The sequence below is a fragment of the Perissodus microlepis genome, chromosome 17 (genome assembly GCF_051167445.1).
Source record: "Perissodus microlepis isolate ML-2025 ecotype Zambia chromosome 17, ASM5116744v1, whole genome shotgun sequence".
NCBI classification, from domain to species: Eukaryota; Metazoa; Chordata; class Actinopteri; order Cichliformes; family Cichlidae; genus Perissodus; species Perissodus microlepis.
This window is the reverse complement of record NC_140477.1, coordinates 19,230,382-19,251,481: the sequence shown is the minus strand read 5'-3', so window position 1 is coordinate 19,251,481 and position 21,100 is coordinate 19,230,382. Positions and strand designations below refer to the sequence as shown.

Genomic DNA, 21,100 nt, shown 5'->3' with positions numbered 1-21,100 from the left:
TAACTGGTGATTATGTGACAGTGCATTTCAGGTCACATTACAGAGTACTGTGAAAGGAATATAATAAGTAGTGTAACAGATTAGTTAACAATATTCATTACTTACAAAACCAATGTTGAATTTAGATACTTTTTTTTTTATTTCTGTTTATTTCTGTTTATAAGTGGCTCTTATACTCTGCGTGAGCACTTGAAGCTCATTCACACACATTCATACAAGCACTTTTTTCTATGCTTGCGGTCTATCTAACAGGAATCAAACCAGCAACCTTCTGATTAGCAGACAATGTGCTCTGCCGCCATTTCAAACACATATCAGACATTTTTCACAAAAACAAGTACAGTTATCGTTTAGAAAATAAATCTTACATGGATTGGATTGCAGGGTTGGAATCCTGGAATTTACTGTAATTTGCCTCAATGTTCGTTTGCAGTAGAAGAACTCTGTTAATAGATGTATAAAGCAAAAGGAGAGTTTGGAATTGAAAATGTGGAAAGTTGCCATGTTCTACATTGTAAGGTCTTCTTCCTTGAGACTGAGTGGCATTGAAGTTGCTCGTCACAGCAGGACATCATGTGACTGGAGTAGAAAACAAGCAAAGCCGGAGAGCAGAAGTGTAACATAGAAGACTATGCGAAGATGCTAGCTGCTAAAGGTTGTGCACAGCTAAAATTTAACACCTTAGCTCCTCTTGTTTTAATTAATCCTTAACTGATCGAGTCACTTTGACATAATCTTGAAATATTCTGCAGGTGCCTCAGCTGTGCAGCAGAGGGCTTCTGTACACGTGTTGATCATAACTGAATTTATCAAATTTGGCCACGCCTCTAGCAAATCAGGTGACCATGAATAAATTTCATGTAAAAAGCTTGAGATGGACTGCAGAGGGGAATGTGGGATTTAGAGAAATATGAAAATATAAAATTATGTATATGTTTAAAAATTATTCTTTAAATGAGCAATAAAATTCCAGATTCGAAGTGTAGTTAAATTAGCAGGACTGTTTCTGATTTTGACTTTCAGACTCAACAAAAGGTACAACAGAAATAATAATAATTGATAGTTCGTCTTGAATGTGTCTTTATATTGTTTAATATTTGTATTATTTAAATTTGATCGCAGTTAAGTTTTAATCCAAGGAGGACTTTAACTCAACAAAAGATCGTATCACTGCCTTTGATCCACGTTTGTGTAAAGACGCAGTCTCACATCATTTTGGAGGCAGAGTTAGCGTTTGCACTCTTTGATGTAGCATCAGAAATCCCAGTGGAAAGTGTGAAAGGGATTTCCAAGAAGAGCAAAGAAAGAGCCTCCTACAGTTTGTTTTATTCATGAAATAAAGAAAATTACTGCATCATGTTTCAGTGTTTGGTGTTGGAGTGTAGCGAGAAAGTGTGTGTATGGTGATAACATATGTGAGTGTATATAACTAAAGATAACATTTAAAAATAACAGAAAATGTTTGATTTTTATTATGAATATTATATTTATATCTATATTATTTATGTTATAGACCCTTAACTTAAACATTTCCTACATTGTACTTTACCCGAACTAGTAAATAATGAAAGTTTAATATTGTTGGATAAATTGAATATTGCAGTATTTAAAACTTTTAAAGTTGGATGTTGGATAACATTATTTTAATATTTTATTATCACATTGTGAAGGTCCCTCTGTTTGTGAGCTCTTAAATCAAATCTGGCTTTGTATTTATAAAACTGTCACTAAGAATCATCTGATTTCAAAAGGCTATATTTTTAAAGTTAGCTACCAACAACCACTTGAAACTCACAAAACCCCTTTTTTCTAATTATATATTTCAGTCGTTGCCATTAATAATTACTACTATAAATCAGTGGATAGAAATGTGGTTGTATGGTCGTATGTTCTAATTTCAATGTACGACTGCACAAAACAGTTATAAATGAATTACTGCATCAGCTTACATTTACCTCTAAATAAAAAGTCCTATCCTTTAAAAATGTTCAGTCTGGCGAGAATCCACTTGTTTTTCTTTCAGTTGCAATATGGTGGGATGTATGGGAGTGTAGCCCATCAAACACACTGGCGCTGTCTAGTTTCAAGTCTTACTGAACACAAAATGATGCTCCTTTTGTAAAGTGTGGTCCCATTTATAGAGTAAAGCGGTGTATGACTCATACGGTGTGACTCATATGGTAGTGACTTGCTAATCATATGGTGGGGCAGGCGTATGATTAACAAGTTGCTGCTGTGTACGTGCAGTGTCGCTGGGTTTCTCCTTGTTTGTCACATCTGCTTTCAAAAGGATGATGAAGTTTGAGGCTTCAAAAATGGTAAATTTCAAACCGGTCAGTGTAATAGCATAATAAACAATAACTACTAACACTGCCCTTTTTTTCTCTGCATAGTTGTATATTTTCAAAGGTTTCATTTAACTGGACAGAATGACCAACTAGCACAGGTGCAAAGTGACTGCAATTATTCAACTGAGCCTGGTTGCACTTGCGGTTTCTTCCCGTTAATAGAGGGTTTTCCCTTCCCACTGTCACCAAGTGTCTGGTCAAAGGGGTCATTTGATTGTTGGGGTTTTTCTTATTATTGTTGAGTCTGTACCTTACAATATAAAACACCTTGAGAACTGTTGTTGTGATTTGGCACTAAAGGGTGGGCAATTTATATGGATACACCGTAATAAAATGGGAATGGTTGGTGATATTAAAGTCCTGTTTGTGGCACATTAGTATATGTGAGGGGGCAAACTCCTCAAGATGGGTGGTGACCATGGTGGCCATTTAGAAGTCGGCCATCTTGGATACAACTTTAGTTTTTTCAATAGGAAGAGGGCCATGTGACACATCAAACTTATTGGTAATGTCACAAGAAAAACAATGGTGTGCTTGGTTTCAACGTAACTTTATTCTTTCATGAGTTATTTACAAGTTTCTCTTTGTTCACAGCCATTGACATGTCGAAGAGGTTAACACGTGAGGAGCGGATCGAAATTGTGTTGATATCGGGTGAACGCAGTAACCGGGTCATTGCAGCAGATTTCAATGCAAGACACCCTATGAGACCACCCATCTCCCATGCTACAGTTAGCAAACTGCTTGCTAAGTTTCGTGAAACTGGTTCAGTGTTGGATTTGCCAAAATGTGGACGCAAGAAAGCCCACAGCGTAGCACTCGCCACATGTCACTGGAGAGTGGCATTAGTCGAACATCTCTTCGGCAGATATTAGCTACTCACAAATGGCACCCTTACAAACTCCAGCTACTGCAGCATCTCAACAAGGATGACCCAGATCGGCGCACAGAATTTGCAGAAATTGGAACAGGACCCTCAGTTCACGCAGAAGATTTTGTTCAGTGATGAGGCAAACTTTTATGTGAATGGTGAAGTTAACAAACAAAACCACCGCTATTGGTCTGACACTAACCCACATTGGATGGATCCCTCCAAGACTGTTGGAACAACAAAAGTGATGGTTTGGTGTGGTATATGGGGTACAACGATAGTGGGTCCATTCTTCATCAATGGAAACCTCAAGGCCACTGGATATTTGAAATTGCTACATGATGATGTGTTTCCCTCTTTATGCACTGAAGCTGGCACGTTCCCTGAGTTTTTCCAGCAAGATGGTGCACCACTACATTATGGGTGCCAGGTCCGAGCATTCCTAGATGAACAGTTACCTGGAAAGTGGATTGGCCATCATGGGCCAGTTGAATGGCCCCCAAGGTCTCCTGATCTGACCCCCTTAGACTTTTATCTTTGGGGTCATCTGAAGGCAATTGTCTATGATGTGAAGATACGAGATGTGCAGCACCTGAAACTACGGATACTGGATGCCTGTGCTGGCATTTCTCCTGCAGTGTTGCTATCAGTGTGTGAAGAGTGGGAGAAGAGGGTTGCATTGACAATCCAACACAATGGGCAGCACATTGAACACATTTTATAAGTGGTCAGAAACTTGTAAATAACTCATGAAAGAATAAAGTTACGTTGAAACCAAGCACACAATTGTTTTTCTTGTGACATTACCAATAAGTTTGATGTGTCACATGGCCCTCTTCCTATTGAAAAAAACTAAAGTTGTATCCAAGATGGCCGACTTCTAAATGGCCACCATGGTCACCACCCATCTTGAGGAGTTTGCCCCCTCACATATACTAATGTGCCACAAACAGGACTTTAATATCACCAACCATTCCCATTTTATTACAGTGTATCCATATAAATGGCCCACCCTGTAGTTTAAAAATGTTACTTTAATTGAAATCCATTTAAAAGAATGAAAGAATATCCTTCTCATGATGTCTGTGAAAAGAAAATTTGGTCCCTGAAGCCAAGAGGTTTTTCTAAGCCTCGACCCAAGTATCTCAGTCGCTTCCTTTGGCAGATTCAAATCTCAAACTCGAAACTCGATTGAAAGAGGACAAACTCGAAAATATCCTTCCATTAAGGTTTCAGGCTGGACAGTAGCCCAGTTACAACATGTCCTAAAAGAGAGAGGGGCAAATTTTCTCTTTCTCTGCCATCTGTCCATCATTTGCAAACTGGCACCGTGTTGCCAGTTTGTTGCTCCACTATCCCTCCTTTCCAGTAAACAGCAGCAAACTTTTCTTGGCACTGCGTTGTCAGTTTCTCTGCCATTGCTCCCTATTTTCTTGCTTTCTCACACAAATAAAAGCTGCGCCTCTTTTGTAGGAGATCCGGACTCCACAGTGCGCATAATTCCTCAAGGCATACCTTCACTTCTCAAATGCTTTCACTAGCATCACTTAAACCCTCTCTCCTGGACACAGTCATTCAGGACAACTACTTCAAGACAAACTCACACTTCTTCACAAGCCGTTGGGTCATTACCTGGAGCATCAAAAATCCCAGCATGCGCCCAGTAGCAGAGTTTCTGTTAAGAGTTGAGTCGCATCGCTATTCCTCTATTAGTGTCTGTCATCGTCCAGAATTTCTTCTGATCTCTTCTCCTGCCATTCCTTCAAAAATTTTCCAGCACATGTGCCACTCAATGGAATCCCTGACCACCCCATCAAGGTCATGGGTTGCTCATCATTGCAAACCTGCCTGCCAGTCATATTTTTTAGAACAGTCTTCAACCTTTGTAACATACAAGCATTACTGCTTCCAGGGCAGGGGTGTCCAACTCCAGTCCTCGAGAGCTACTGTCAACACAGCCGAGTCAAATGATTGGATCACCTCTTCAGCATGCCATCAAGTTTGGCAACAAGGCCTGGTAACAAGCCATTCATTTGATTCAGGTGTGTCGGAACAAAGATGCATTTAAAAGCTGCTGGACAGTAGCTCTCGAGGACTGGAGTTGGACACCCCTGTTCTAGGGGATGCCCTTTCTGGGGATCTGTCTGGCCTGCGAGACACTGCCAGTCCCCTCTGAGGCCTCCCTCAAACCTCAGTCTCTATTCAAGCCATCTGCCACCACCTACTAGAAATGCTGTCAAACCTAAAATGAGAATGTGGTCCCAGCTAGTGAAATCTGGCCGGTGTTTAGAATTTCCACTTGTGAAAAAACGTGACATGATGGAACAAAATAGACATTATTTTTGAAATCAGGAACCCAAGATTAGCATAGATAATCTGATATGAGTCTTAGCATCATATGATTTTCCACATATCCAAAGTTATAATGACAGCAGGCTTCCTAAAATATTCTCTTCAGTATAATCCACATCTGCTTCTTCCTGTTTCCAGTCCAGGATAGATGTATAATCCCTCCAACACTTCCTGGGTCTCCCCTCATTGCCCAGAAGTCCTGGAATTCCATTTGAAAAAACCTCAGTGAAAGTGAAATTCTGAAATCCAGTGCTGGATGAAATCATCTGGAAGCAGGAAATTGTGGCCCCCTTCTGGAGCCAGACATGAATCCACATAACAGACCAGAATCTAACATGTTGTTGTTATTATTATGAAACCATTTATGGTTGTCAGTAGCAGCTTGTTTCCCTGTCGCCACACTTCCGATGTCTTAGACCCGGAATAGCACATTAGAGACCTTTCTTCTCCACTCGGCTGCTCATAATTAGCGTTTAAAGGATACATAGTGAACGTGGCATAGACACCAGCTTAAAGAAGTAATTAAACCGCTGATCCGTCGGGCCAATCAGAACAGAGTGTTCTCCCCCCTGCCCGGGGTAAGATGTGAAGCAGCTTCGGAGCAGTGGAGCAGACATTCATTCATATGAAATTGTTGCGGCTCAACACAATGTGTGAGAGCAGCGTGAGATGGCAGCCATTTTAAATTAGTAAGCAAACAACATCAAACAATGCCAGAATCAATACACACACTCACACACACACACGCACACACACACACTGCTTGCTGCACATGTTTTTATGGATTTCCACAGAAAACTGGTCAGTCTATAAAACTCTCCACCCCTGTGTGTGTGTGTGTGTGTGTGTGTGTCAATGCGGCAGATGCAAGCTCTTGTCTTCACCTTCCTCATCACATGGTTCACACACAGTGTGTGGTTGCCAAGACAACAGGTATTGGAGTGGATAGAGAGCCCTGGGATTGGTGTGTGTGTTTTGTGTGTGTGAGAGAGACAGGTGGAGTTACTGTGTATTCTGTGCTCGCTCTTCCTGCTGCTGCAGATTGATCGAGCTCTGAAATGGCACGAGCAGTGAAGCATGCAGCCAGGCTTTACCACGCTGTAGGACTCAAAGTGTGTGTTTGTGTTTGTGTGTGCTTGCAATGTGGGTTTTTAGGTATAGTGATTTTAATGCGGTCACAGGATGTCGTCCAAGGTGACTCCTCAGAGGAAAAATGGTCATCATCTTCATCAGCAGTTGCACAAGGTAGAACAGACAAAGAGAGTGAAGATGAGGAAGAAGAGGAAAATTAAGCAATGTTAATTAAAAGTTAATCAATACTGCAGTTTAGCATGTTAAACCAGAACCAGACCTATCAATTAAACTCATTATCTTGACTGCAGCGGTCGCCTCGATTAGTTTAACGATTCGTTTTAAATACACTTGTGCACTAAGCGATAGACTTTGTTCTTTCACTGCAGGAGAAATCTGTGTTCTCTTAATAACATTAATAACATATAAAAGGTGTTCCTCTGCAAATACAGGCCCACTTTGTGGCAAATAAACAATAAAGCAATAACGAGCTGCCTCTCCAGTGAGTCCCACTTTTAAAGAGAGCGTTCAGTAGACAGTGCTGAAAGAACTGTTGCAGAGGCAGCTGAATGATATTGAGGACAACCACAACTACAAGCAATCTCCTGGAAATCCAAGCTGAAATAAGCCAGGGATGCCTGGTTATCAGCGGCTGGGCTTACAAAAAAAGGGCAAGTGCATTGTACACTTTTAAATCATTCTCTTGGATGAAAGGGATAAAAAAATGAGTTGTCTCTCAGTGGTTGCCTCTCTGTTGACCAAATTAACTGATTAGATGATCATTAAGCAGCTGCTACCCAGTGCCTGTCTATTTAAATCCGACCTGTTCACGTCTTGGTGTGCTCATGTCCTCCTGGGATCACGATTTTCTCTTTTGAAGTTGTGTTCAGACTGCTTGTATCAGTCCCAAGGTCAAAGTGGGGTCAGTAGTATATCACTTCTAGTTCAGTGACATATGTGGCTGGTAGACTGACAAATCTGTGATCAAATTTACCATCACTGAAACCATTTTAAAGCATTTACTACAGTAAGTATAGAATATAATCTGCATATTAAACTCTGAATCAGGAGTGACATGGTGCAAGATAAATGTATGTAAAATATATGATGGTTTCAGTGTGATACTCCTTTGTTTGAGTCTGCCCCATCCAGTGGCTTGAATCAGTGTGCAGAGCAGGTTAAGGCAAGTGATGCTACATGGAGGATGTGGTTGGAGCAGGATGATGCAATCTTTGATCTCACGTCTAGGTCTCTGCAGACACTGCTCTGGAGTTCAGGCAATCTCCAGTTAATCACTGCAACCCTTATTTTCAGTTTAGCTTAATTCCTGGACACTGCATGTGTTTATTATTTAAAATAAATGCTGCTTTATCTCAGCATCAACAGTTCCGGTCTTTGAATGTCTGATTATTTTAAATGTGAAGGATGTGAAGAGTCAGACCTTTGTTCACACATGTATTTATATTTATTATATTTTTATTTATATAAAGTCAGTCAACAGAAACAACATGATGTAACAACTGCATCGCATCAGCATCACTCTGATATGTTTTTAATTTTGAGAAAAAGAAGGTGGTCCTACAGATTTCTTTTTAATCTGTAAAACTCTGGAAGAGTCGCCAAGTCTCAAGCGTCATTTTGGTGTGTATAGGTGTATGTAGTATTAATATATATTTATGAATTTTCCACACAACTAGGTCTAACTTACCAGCGGACAGAAACGATTGCGAAAACAAATATTTGTTAAGTATATTTGTTTTTTTTTAATTATCCGTGTGCAGATGTGCGGACCCAGTTGGTGGAGCAGCAGCGCTGTCTGGAGCAGCAGACAGAGATGCGGGTCCAGCTGCTTCAGGACCTCCAGGATTTCTTCAGGAAGAAGGCCGAAATCGAAACAGAGTATTCGAGAAACCTGGAGAAGCTTGCCGAGAGGTTCATGGCCAAAACACGAAGCACGAAAGATCATCAGCAATACAAGTAGGCCTGCTTACCTGAGTACGCATGCATGTTTGCATGTTTGGGGGGAGGGGCACATATTTGTGTATTAAATAGATTAAATTGATTCTGATTTAAAAGTGATATGTTTTTTATCTTTTAGTAAAAACAAAGATTAGAAATGATTAAATTGCAGTTGCTGAAACACACAAAAATGTATTTACTGAAAGGGGACATATCAGGGATTTACTTTACCATAAATATTCATTTTTTATGACTTTTGGAGTTTTAAAACTGAGTTGGTTATCGCTAGCTGTTAGCCTAAGCTTAAGCTAATTTACTTACTTACTTTCCCATGTTTCTTTGAACCAAAGACATTAGTCAAGTTTATTCATTTTAATTCATTTTAATAATCCCTTATAGCACGTCACATCAATAAGAAACATTTAAAACTATGGAGAAGTGTTTTAAGTAGGCTTTTTAAAAAGCTTGATAGCCTCTTTGCTTCAAAGAGGCTATCAAATTGCTTCAATATATATATAAAACCTCCCAGTGATATATAAATAAGTAAAATAATCAATGGCTACAATGATAAAATAATTGAATATACATGATTCTGAAAAGTTCCACTCAGCATAATAAGTATGTTTGCTTGAGGTACTTTAAATGTATTTTAATACAACAAATGTAATAAATTTTTTCCAATATTAAGATATTTAATATTTGTTGGTTATAGGTTTATAATTTTTTCTTTTCTTTGCCAATTTTCTTGATATTTGTTTATTTTTGGTCCTCATGTGCCCCCATTTAAAAAAGAAAAAGGCTTTGGTGTTTTTTTTAGTTACTGCTCTCTGTTCTTTAAAAAATGTTATATATCCTATAACATACTTCGGCCCCTGGGTATTTGGACGTTATACATTTAGGTCGTGAATAAAGTAATGATGTTAATGATATAAATAAAAATAAAATACGATTCTGAATTTTGCATTCAAATACAGGCTGTTGATAGAAAATTACATAAAATGAAGCACAAAATATCTTTAAAAACTTTTATTTCACATAAATTTTTAAATAAATTTTTATTTCACATCAGAAACAGATTGGTGTAAATAATGTAATTCATTATTTATTTAAAAGCTTAAAGCATTTCTCAGTATTACCTAATACAGAGGTTCCCAAAGTGTGGGGCCCGCCCCCTAGGGGGGGGATGAGCCATTGGGGGGGGGGCGTGGTAGAAAAAAAAGAAGAAGAAAGAATGCTTGGACACTGCTAGCATAATGGACAGGTTGTTGACGGGGCTCCCACACAAACGCAAAGCAGGAGATGAAGCATCGCCAAATATGTTTCCAAACCAACTTCATTCCAAGCCAAAGACTAGAAAATATGGTGAAGCATGTCATACCTTTGGCTTCACCTGCACAAGTGCCAAGGTAGGTCTCTGCGACAGAATTAGTTTCCCTGCGTCGGGAGCACGCGCTGGGCTCACCAAATCACAGACAAACAGTATCCCACATTCTTGATTTTTAGTTCACAAACACTTGTTGTAATGACTAACTACTCCTGACATTTTGGAGATGTTAGCTCTTTATACAGTAAAGTTACAGTGGGATCCAAATAATATCAGGCTGATCCTGCCACGATTTGTTCCCCCGGTTCAAATCACGGACTAACAGTATCCCACAGTTGTTTATGCTTTTGAACCCATTTTGCACAGAGAGGGATTTTTTGATAAATGTGTTGATAGCAATGTTGAATATTATTACACAGGAAAAAAACAACTACATGTAAAATAATCACACTGTGACGCTTCAGCCTTTCTAAATGGAGGGACAGTAACTGCGTGTGTATATGTAAGAGTGTAAAACCTGAAGATAGAGACAAAATACTGTTACTGTTAATCTGACTATCTGCCATTGTAGAAATTCATGTAGTGTAAACAACAACGTGGCGCACAGCGTGACACATACCTTTGACGTTGCGTGATGAACTCTGTATTCCTCGTCCACACGTAAACGCAAAAAACGGCATTTTAAAAAAAATCTCCATTTTCGGTGATTCGAAACGCCGTTTACGTGTGGACGAAAGGTCCAAACGCATAGAAACAGCTGCATTTTCAAAAATACCCATTTAAGTGTGGACGTAGCGTAAAAGAGTTTGGAGATTATTTTATTACTACCTGTAATTTATTGCAGTTTACTTGTTTTTGCTTAATTGTTTACTAAATGTTTGAGGTGTGAAATAAACCGCAATGGAGTTTGAAAACAAAATATGGATGTGTGTGGTTGGAGGATGTGTTTGTGCGGGTGGTGGGGGGGCGCGAACATTTTTCTTGTAAAACAAAGGTGGGCCCAGCAAAAGAAGTTTGGGAACCACTGACCTAATATATGTTTACCAGGGAGTTTGTTCAAACCTTTACTATCTGTCAATGAAGGATAGGATAGCTACTTAAGGGAAAAGAAAAGGCCAACAGTGGATATTAAGGGCTTGAACTCAAATGCATTTATCTTTTATCTAAATGATCCTCTCCACACAGTTTTAATAATCCACATATAAGTTGTATAAATTAGTGTTTTTGCTATGTTTAAGGCATCTCTCACTTTCCCTCTTCCAGAAAGGACCAGAATCTGCTCTCACCAGTCAACTGTTGGTATTTGCTGTTAAATCAGGTTAGTTTATGGTTTTGTGAATCTCCTCAAAGTCTTTTTGAAATCTATGAGCTATGAATATACAATGAGGCATGTGCTGTTAAATGTAAGAAAAGCTGTTGCATTCGATCTTGTACTTAGCAAAGTGGCTGAAGCTTGTGCTCACCAACTATTAGAGGTTTTATTCAATCCTTTCAATCTTTCCTTGACACGTTCCCAATTCCTGTCCCAGAGAGACAAGCCATCAACAGTCTAAATGAGTATAGACCAATAGCACTTATATCAGTAGTCATGAAATGTCTGGAGAGACTTGTATCTCAATACATCAAAAACTGCCTCCCTCTTAACTTTGACCTGCACGAGTGAGCTCATACACCAAACAGCCCTCCAGATTTCATTGAGCCATTTTGAATACCCAGGAAATTATCCTGGAATGCTCTTCCACCTTCACCACAATCGTCTCGTATACACTGGTTGGTAAAATATGTGACCTAGACCCCTCGCCCCCATCTGTACTGGGATTAAAGACTTCCTTACCAACCATCCACAAACGGTGAATGCTGGCCACCATCACACTTAGCACTGGCTCTCCTCAGAGCTGTATGCTGAGTCCTCTCCTGTACGCCTTGTACACATATTTAATTTAGTTCAATTATATTTTTATAACACCAAATCACAACAACAGTTGCCTCAAGAGACTATTGTAAAGAACTTAAATAATAGAGAGAAACCTCAACAATCAGGCAGTCCTGTTTGAGCAAGCACTTGGAAACAGTGGGGAGGAAAAACTCATTTTTAACAGGATGAAACCTCCGACAAAGTTTGATTCATATATGGAGGTGAGTCAGCATACAGAGCTATCTGGGTGTTGCTAGCCCTCTTCTACGTCAGGAGGGTTTCCTCAAATTCATGGGAACCAGCATCGTGGAGAATCAGCAGTAATCCCATCAGAGACCAGGTTTACTGAGAATGCTCTGAAGGAACTACACAGAGGGAGAAACTGTTGGTGGCCTTCCAACGCTCCACTTTGAGAGTGTACTGCATCACAGTGTGGTAATAGCAGAGGTTTATCAGCACCACCCAGAGAAGCATCAGCTGCCCGCTGCCCTTTCTAGAGGACATCTCCAGCTCTCTGTATCTCAGCAGGGCAAAGAAAATAATGCAAAACCTTTCCCGCCCTGGACTGCACTTGTTCAACCTGTTCGACCAGACAGTACAGATACATAAAGAGCCGGACCTAAAAACAGCTTCTTCCCCGCGGACCATCAGAACTCTCATCTGCTGTAAATAAAGGAGTGCAATAGCTGTTCTATAGGGAATGGCGTTCCGTTAAGTCCAGTCATGTCCTAAAGATGTGTGTCTGCTCTTAATGCTTTTATGCATTGTATAATTTTTAAAACCACATTTATTTATTTATTTTTAAATACACTTATTCTTTTTCAGACTTTTTACCTACAGTTTTGCACTGAATAGAATAGTTCTCAGAATCTTGTATAATTCCCCAAGGATTATTATTATTAGTAAATTATTATTGCTACTGTTGTTATTAATTATTATTATTATTATCATTATTATTACAGTCTTTCATACTAATCTCTGTTTTCCAGGTGAGGAGGGAGAGTAAGGACCATGCCACCCTCAGTGACCTCTACCTGAACAACGTCATCACCCGCCTCACACACATTAGCGAGGACTCGGCCCGCCTGCTGAAGAGGGTGAGCAAGATTATCATCACTATATACTTTGATATTTATGCAAACAAAATATCCTTCATGTGTTAGTCTGTTAGTAAAGGTTTATCCACTTCTAAAAGAACAGAGGTCTTTATTTTTAATGCTTTGTATGTATTTGCTCAGGAGCATCTTTAGACTAATTTTGTTTACTTTGTCAAATAAATTAATGTAGCCTGGTCTCATAATTATATTTCTGTTGATATGTCCTAAAAACCTTATTTAGCTAAGAATAATGAAAATTAGTGCAGGAATATTTTTTACATACGACAGAATGAGGTTTGTTGCTGCACCAGAAAAGTCGATTTCCTGTCTTTATGACATTGCATTATTGTTACACAACTTTTAAGTTTTCACTTTTATTCAATATGTGACAATAGCACCACAGTGGATTCTTCTAAGCTAAAGTTAAAGAAGTACCATTAGATCAATAAGCAGTTGGGTTTTTTTAGAGTTAGTATCAAAAACAAAACAGAAAAGTCTACAAAAGTTAGTGTTGTGCTGACTTGTGTGGTTACATTATTCCGATGACCACCACTCAAATCTTCACATTTATTTTTGCATTCTCACTCCCATTGAAGATTTTAATGTCTTCATCATCTTCAGCCTCCTGTCTTTTTGTCAGTCCCATCGTCTTCAAACCCAACATCACAGCAGGTCTCACTGCCATCTTGTAAACCTTTCCTTTCATTCTCGCTGCTTTCCCTCTGTCGCCTGTCACTTCTGACACTTGTCTCCACCCACTCCACCCTGCCTGCACTCTCTCCTTCACCCGCCTTGTGCACTGTCAGTTACTTTGAACGTTTGACCCCGGTACTTTCACTATCTCCTTGCCTATCTACCTGTCTCCATCTCACTCAAACGTTGTCCAAAAAAAGAGTTTTTCCTTAGAATGTTTCTGTAATTGCTACATTTCCTTAATATCAAAGGACTTTTCGGTCAAAATTTTATGCAACTTTCAAACTGATGCACTCTAGTTGCCTTTAGGAACGTTTTTGAGACACAGAAGAAAAAATAGAAGTAAAACAGCAAACTCAGAGTCTGAGAGCAAAAAAACAAGCTGAAACTCAGCTCAGCTGTTCATTCTCATTAAGTTCATCACGTCAGCTCATACTTTATTGCCATCAGAATATTGATTAGCAGCTGCTTTAAGCAAAGGATCTGAGCGCCTCTCCCTCAACTGTGTGTGTGCCCCTGCACAGAAACAGTGGTTATCCATCAGGCAGGCTGAACAGCAGCAGATATATAAATGAATCTGACCACACACAAACAAATGAATTTATAAATGAAACAAGCCGCGCTCCGCTGCCTGCTCTCAGACTGGATTTCTGTCTCATGCATTAAACAGCCGAGCAGTTTGGGAAGGAGCTATGTGGCAGCATTAATATTACATTATGCTAAATGACTGAGGAATCCCAGGATGGATGAATCCCGTTCCCATAGCGCCCGCTGAGAAAAGATCAGTTGAGCTTGTCGCCATGGCCACAGGGCTGTCGGTGTTGTCATGGCCACTCAGCCGTCTGTCTCGTCCTCTTCAGAGGAGAGTTTCTGAGAGGACGCGGCGATGTGATGGAGGTCTTGCTGTTTATAGCTGCTGGCAGTAGCTGCACTTTAGTTAGCATGAATAAAAGACGAGCCGGAAGCAAGATTAATAATGAACACGGCGAGCTAAAGTTGGAGGAGGGTAAAAGTACACCAGTGTGTGTGTGTGTGTGTGTGTGTTTAATTTGCCAAACTCCAGCAGAGCTCAGGGGAATACTGACTTTACTTTTCATTAAAATCAACTCTTCGACTTAAAGAAGCTGTATGAAAAAATAACAACCCCAGAGGTCTGCGCACACAGATGGTTTCCAGCACTGTAAAAATACATTAATGGTACTTTAGTGCTGTACTCGAGCACAGTACTGAGGTACTTGTGCTTAGAGCCACTTCTATAATCCGTAGTTTATATTAACAATTTATAAAATGACAATGTGATTGTGCAGCTGTTCTCTGAAAAACTATAAAAAGAAGCTGCATCATGGGAAAAGTGACTTTTAAAATGTTTTACCTTAAAAATTAAGTGATTTAAGCATTAATAATTACAGTAGTCAAAACTAGGCTATTTATAAAATATAATAATAAATTTAGGCACGGTGGTTAGCACTGTTGCCGCACAGCAAGAAGGTCCTGAGTTCAATTCCAACATCAGGCTGGGGTCTTTCTGTGTGGAGTTTGCATGTTCTCCCCGTGTCTGCGTGGGTTCCCTCCGGGTACTCCGGCTTCCTCCCACCGTCCAAAGACATGCAGCTTGTGGGGATAGGTTAATTGGATAATCCAAATTGTCACTAGGTGTGAATGTGCGAATGAATGTGACTGCGAATGGTTGTCTGTCCCTGTGTGTTGGCCCTGCGACAGACTGGCAACCTGTCCAGGGTGTACCCCGCCTCTCGCCCTATGACAGCTGGGATAGGCTCCAGCGCCCCCCGTGACCCTGAAAAGGATAAGCAGAAGCGAATGGATGGATGGATGAATAATAAATTTATACAGTACTTTCTTTAGCAAAGTTATAAAGGAGTTCAGAGAAACTACTTATAAAATAAAACATAGATTCAGGATCACCTCTCAGTTGTGACCTCCACTTGTATTTGAGTGTGAAGTGGATGAAAGGAGAATTATCACCTCAAAGTCTGGAGGATTTGTTTTTTACTGGGTGTAGGAGTTAAAATGCATTAAGTTTGTTTACTCTGGTCCAAATCAGTTGATGAGCTTTCTCCTTGTGGTTTGGTTTCTTTTCACACAGAGAAAAATCCAAACGATCTATAATGCGTCTGGCTTGGCACTTAGTACAGCAAAAGGGTCCCGGGTTCAAACGTGGGCAGGGCCCTTCTTATTCTTGTTAATGTTGTGATCATTCAGGTCAAAAAGATGTGAGTTGTTAGCGGATTGTTTCCTGTAAGTGTCATTGTATAAAGAGACAATTCTAAAATGATGCATAAATCTGTGAATGCCTTTATTTGAGAATATGCTGGTAACAGGTCTCTCTTCTCATTTGTGTGCTTTAGAGTAAGGAGATCCTCTTCCAGCTTCAGGAAGACCTCATGAAGCTTCTGAATGAGCTTTACACCGTAAGTGGAACAAAAGTTATTCTTCCAAGGCTTTAAGACACAAGTTTTTTAATGTGTTAGTGTTAAACACATTTTTATGTGGTCTACAAATGCAACAAGAAAAGAATGCACTTCTAAACATTTCATTCATCTACAGTTAATCAGGTAATAAAGCAGTAAAAAACAAGACCAAGGAAGGATTCTTGTAAAATTTCAATCAGGTTTTTAAAGCTGTTGTAGCTGGTGTTGGGGTCATTCCTTAATAATGGGTTGCACAATAATCATGCACAAAAATGACACATTAAATACACTAACAGCAAGTGTCTGACAGTCTTTTGTTGGCTCACTAACTGCCCCTCCCACCTCTGCATCTTCAGCACTGTGAAAAAGTATTTACCCCCTTCCTGATTTCCTAGTCACTCCAAATCATTTGCCATCACCCCCAACCAGTCACAGCAGATGGCTGCCCCTCTTTGAGCCTGGTTGCACTGAAGGCAACTGTTATTGTGATTTTGCGCTATACAAATATAATTGAATTGAATTGGTTTGGTTTTTTTCCACATTTGCCACACATACATTTTCAGATGACATAAAATTAACACAGCAAAAGAACATCATACCAACAGTCAAACATGGCGATGGTGGTAGTATGACGGTCTGGGGTTGCTTTGCTGCTTCAGGACGACTGATAGAACCATTAATTATGTTCACAGCCTCAAAATCCTGAAGCTATTATTTTGTGCACTGAAGCTCAAGAGCACTTGGGTCCTGCAGCAGGACGACCCGAAAGACAGCAGCAAGTTCACCTCTGGCTGCAAAAAAAAAGCTGTTTTGGAGTGGCCTAGACATAGTCTGGAATCAGACTGAGATACTTCAGCATGACCTTAAACACGCAGTTTATGCTGGAGAACCCTCCCATGTGGTTGAATTAAAACAATTCTTTAAAGAGGAGTGGGCCACTTCAAAAGCCTCATTTCCAGTTATCAAAAATGATTCATTGCAGTTTTTCACACATTAGTAGACGCTACCTTTCAAACATTAGCCGGCATTACAGTTTTTCTATCTAAAGCTTTTTGTTTTCAATGCTTTAAACAGGTAAACAGGACCTGTTATGCTTTTGCTTTCCTTTCTTTTGAATGTTCATTTAAATCATGGCCAGAGTTTCAAATAATGAGTTCAGTGCATGTGCAATTAATCACAGTGAGCAAAAAAATAGGTTTCAGCCAGGTTTTTTCTACTCTTGGATTTGTGTGGTGTCATAGAGAGCAGATATTCCTAATGTGGTTGTCTCAGAAAGCCCCACCCACCTGCTGTTCCAACTGTTTTTTTTTAACAATGAGGAGCCAATCATGAGAAAGCTGGCTAAAGGAGGAAAGAAGCCTATACGGCAGGTCCAGAGGATGAGGGGCTGCAGAGCAGTGATTCAGAGTTGATTCACCGCCCTGCAGAGCTATTCGAGTCCAAGAATTAAAATATGGTTCTGGAAATGAGCAGAATAGGTTCCTTTAATGGTAGTAACAGGGAACTGTCAAAGCAAAGTCAGTGGCTTCTTTTCACAGCTCTGAGAGCTTCCTTTATAAATGCAAAAATTGTCCTTTCTGCCTCACATTTCTCATCCATTCATTTTTTTCTTCTGCTTTTTGTCTGACGTTATCCTTCTAGCCTGCTTTAAAGTAAAATATCTGCCTCCTGTTGGCTGCCAATTATCAGGTTTTTCTTCAGGTCAGAGCGCTGGCCTTAAAAGCTCCTTGTCCAAACACTAGAAATCAGATTAGAGCAGCGCTGATAACCTTGGGGGGATAAAAAAAAAAGACAGTCGACCCCGGCTGCAGCGCACTGCTGTTTTCCTATTTGATTGGGCTATTATGGGCTGCTGTTGCCTAGGTGATGAAGACATATCATATGTACCACGCGGAGACGATCAGCGCAGAAACCAAGCTGCGGGAGGCGGAGCGGCAGGAGGGGCGCGTGAAGGGCGTGTCAGGGACTGGCGGAGGGGTGGAGCCTGTGTTTGGCCTGCGGATAGAAGAGCGCCACCAGAGACGCAACGCCGCCCGCAAGATGGAGAAAATGAGAGAGAAGGTAACAGTTTTATAGAGAAAGGAGACTGTGTTTCCTCTCAGGTGTCATCCAAAGCAACCAGATGGGTAACCTGTTCCTGCATGAGATATTTTAGAATGAGATACTTTCTTTATGTAATCCTAATACTTTCCACTTCTTCTTGATTTCAACATGACTTGAAAGCAGAAAGGACTAATTATGAAAGCTATTTTTTGCTTCTTGTTGATCGCATTTGCAGAACAAACGAGGGGAATCGGTACACAAGAACCAGAAACCAATCATTTAATCTTCTTTATGTCTGTTTCTTTACTAGAGGAAGGCAAAGTACTCAGAGAACAAACTGAAGACTGTGAAAGCCAGAAATGAGTATCTGCTGACTCTGGAGGCCACCAACGCCTCGGTGTTCAAATACTATATCCACGACCTGCCCGATATCATAGATGTGAGTAAATTACAGAGTGTATTTGTGGCACAAACCTTATATTCATCATTTAAAAAGGTTGTTAGGTTTGTAAGCCTAAGTAGGAATTTGTATGTTTAAAGGCAGTTTTAAAATGTATGGAGAGAGCTTTTATGAGATTATTTTTAGGGCCTCTGGTAAAAGGAATAAAATTCCTTTAGATTTTTCCCATAGCGAATGTTACATCTATTACACTTGAAGCTATTTTAGTGCTTGAATTGCCTTGCAACTCTTAATTCTCCTCATAAATGTTCACCAATTTCTTCAAAATACGTGCGGTCTTTTCCCTCTCGTGAATAAATCCCCATCTTTGTTTCAGTGCTGTGACCTTGGGTACCACTCCACTTTGAGCCGGGCACTGAGGACCTACCTGTCAGCTGAACTGAGCCTTGAAGCCTCCAGGAGGGCGGGTCTGGAGGTCCTGGAGGGGGCTGTGGAGGGCCTGGACCCTGCCCGTGACAGGCAGCGTCTGCTTGATCTCTACCCCACTGCCTTCTGCCCCCCACAGAACTTCAGCTTCCAGGCCCACATGGGCGACACAGTCAGTGCAGTACACCACATCTTCAGATTTTTTGCCCCTCTTTCTGTCCTTTCAAAATAAGAGTCTGACACATATTATTACATTTAAATATTCACCACAGAGTATTTCGACCTCTGAACAGCCATTTTCTAATTGTCTTCTCTTTTTGCTTCATATTAGGTGGCCCAGATCACCTCCCAGCCGCAGGTCCAGTCTGAGCTCAGCCTCCGCCTCACACAGCTTCAGACCCGCCTGGCGTCTCTGAAGATAGAAAATGAGGAGGTCAGACACACAAGTACACCTCATAAAACTCAGGAAAACCATTTTGAGATTAACTCTATTTTGAGTTACTAACTAGGACTACACTAAGATGGTTTATAAGCCATGTTTTATAAGCAACCTCAGTAGGCTGATTTAACGTTTAATCCCAGATGGAAGAATTTAATTGAAAGTAGAGCTGGGCGATAGAACGATAACGATATGTATTGCGAAATAACTTTTTCTCGATAGAAAAGTTAAACTATTGCCATAGGCCTCATCTCTCTGGTCCTCTTAAAAAAAAAGAAGAACAGCCAATCCAAATTAACTAGCGCAGAGCCGAACCAATCACAGCCGCAGCGTCACGTCAGGTGACTTGTTACGTACAGCACAAGTGCCAAGCCGCACATGTGTATTTGTTTGGGAAGCTGCCAGCCACCGTGCCGCCCGGGTAATGGAGGAAATGAGTGTGCCGACTAGAGAAAAATCAACCGAGAGCGTGACCGAAGGTTACCGAAGAGAAAACAGATGATGGTTCCAATGCCGGAGAGATTGTCGAACGGAAGAGCCACAGAAGTTCCGTAGTGTGAAGGTATTTCGGCTATTTCAAGTCTGACAAAAAACAGAGTAGCGCGCACTGTAAATTGTGCTGAAAGCAAGTCTGGAAATACAACAAATCACTTTCTGACTGAAAGCGCTAATTCGTCATTCGGCTTTTGTCAGACTAAAGTAACTGTTAAAACTGTTTGAAAAGCTAAGCTATACAACAAGGAGAGATTGAGAATTTCCTTTTAGTTCTCAGTTTATTTGATATTGACAAAAGTTAGTCAATTTTTTCTGTTCTTCTGTAAAACAAACTAAGATTTGTTTTTAGAATTAATATTTTGTTTCTAAGTGGAATTGACAATTTAGTAGTCTGTTTTGTTTGTTCTATTTTGAAACTTAAACGCTTTAGCGGCTGCCTTTTGTGTAGTTTGCAATATTTGCCTTTATTTATCTGAAAAAGTCTCATGTTCCTTAAGTACATCTACCCTGTTGAACTTATTATGGGAAATAAATATTTAAATCAAAACAAGCTGCTGATTATTTCACATTTTACTTGTGAGCAACGGCACATTTAAATCTTACAAATATAGTTATTTGGCTTATATCGTGATATATATCGTTATCGCCTGAAATGAAAAAACATATCGTGATATGAAAAAATCTTATATCGCCCAGCTCTAATTGAAAGTAAATAAATCTGGAATATTTTTGACCGTTATGGTGCAGTTAGAGCTGTAATGTGGCTCAAAAGTCATGATCTGTGCCTGATATGTGTTACTGCAAGTGTCCCAATAATACCTGGGGCACTCATTGGTATTTGGACTAAGACTTCACATTTTTGTGTTTATTTTTATGGTCTCATCTCATGTACAGGAAGTTACCTCTTTTTCTTATTTTTTCCCCCTAATCCTTCTTAAAGCGCTGATCAAGAAAGTGCCTACCAGTAAGTTCAACAACAGATTTTTTTGAGCTGCTAAAAAAAATATCATCAATGTGGACACAAATTTACTTGATGTTTGCACTAATCTGTCCTGTTGTCCATCTGAGATATTTAGCTCCAGCTTTAGAAATGAAAACAATACAGAGACTCTGGTAAAAGTGGCCAAAACCCCTCATTGATTATTAATAACTTTCTAACAGTTAAAAACTTTGCACAAAGTTATGGTAATTTATACAGATTTAATGGGGTGATAATGTGGCATATGTAGCCTCTAAAA

General features: G+C 39.9%; 1 protein-coding gene across 4 annotated transcripts in view; it reads left to right on the top strand.

Moving 5' to 3' along the window:
• The window catches only part of LOC146369497 (SLIT-ROBO Rho GTPase-activating protein 1-like), a 46,706-nt gene that overhangs the window by 7,677 nt on the left and 17,929 nt on the right, over positions 1-21,100 (top strand). For all 4 annotated transcript variants that reach the window (XM_084909675.1, XM_084909674.1, XM_084909673.1 and 1 more), the window contains exons 2-9: positions 8,424-8,619; positions 11,189-11,243; positions 12,830-12,937; positions 15,997-16,059; positions 17,923-18,120; positions 18,413-18,541; positions 18,879-19,100; positions 19,260-19,361. In XM_084909675.1, coding sequence (XP_084765801.1) covers positions 8,424-8,619; positions 11,189-11,243; positions 12,830-12,937; positions 15,997-16,059; positions 17,923-18,120; positions 18,413-18,541; positions 18,879-19,100; positions 19,260-19,361 — 1,073 coding nt within the window. The remainder of the gene's footprint in view (positions 1-8,423; positions 8,620-11,188; positions 11,244-12,829; positions 12,938-15,996; positions 16,060-17,922; positions 18,121-18,412; positions 18,542-18,878; positions 19,101-19,259; positions 19,362-21,100) is intronic.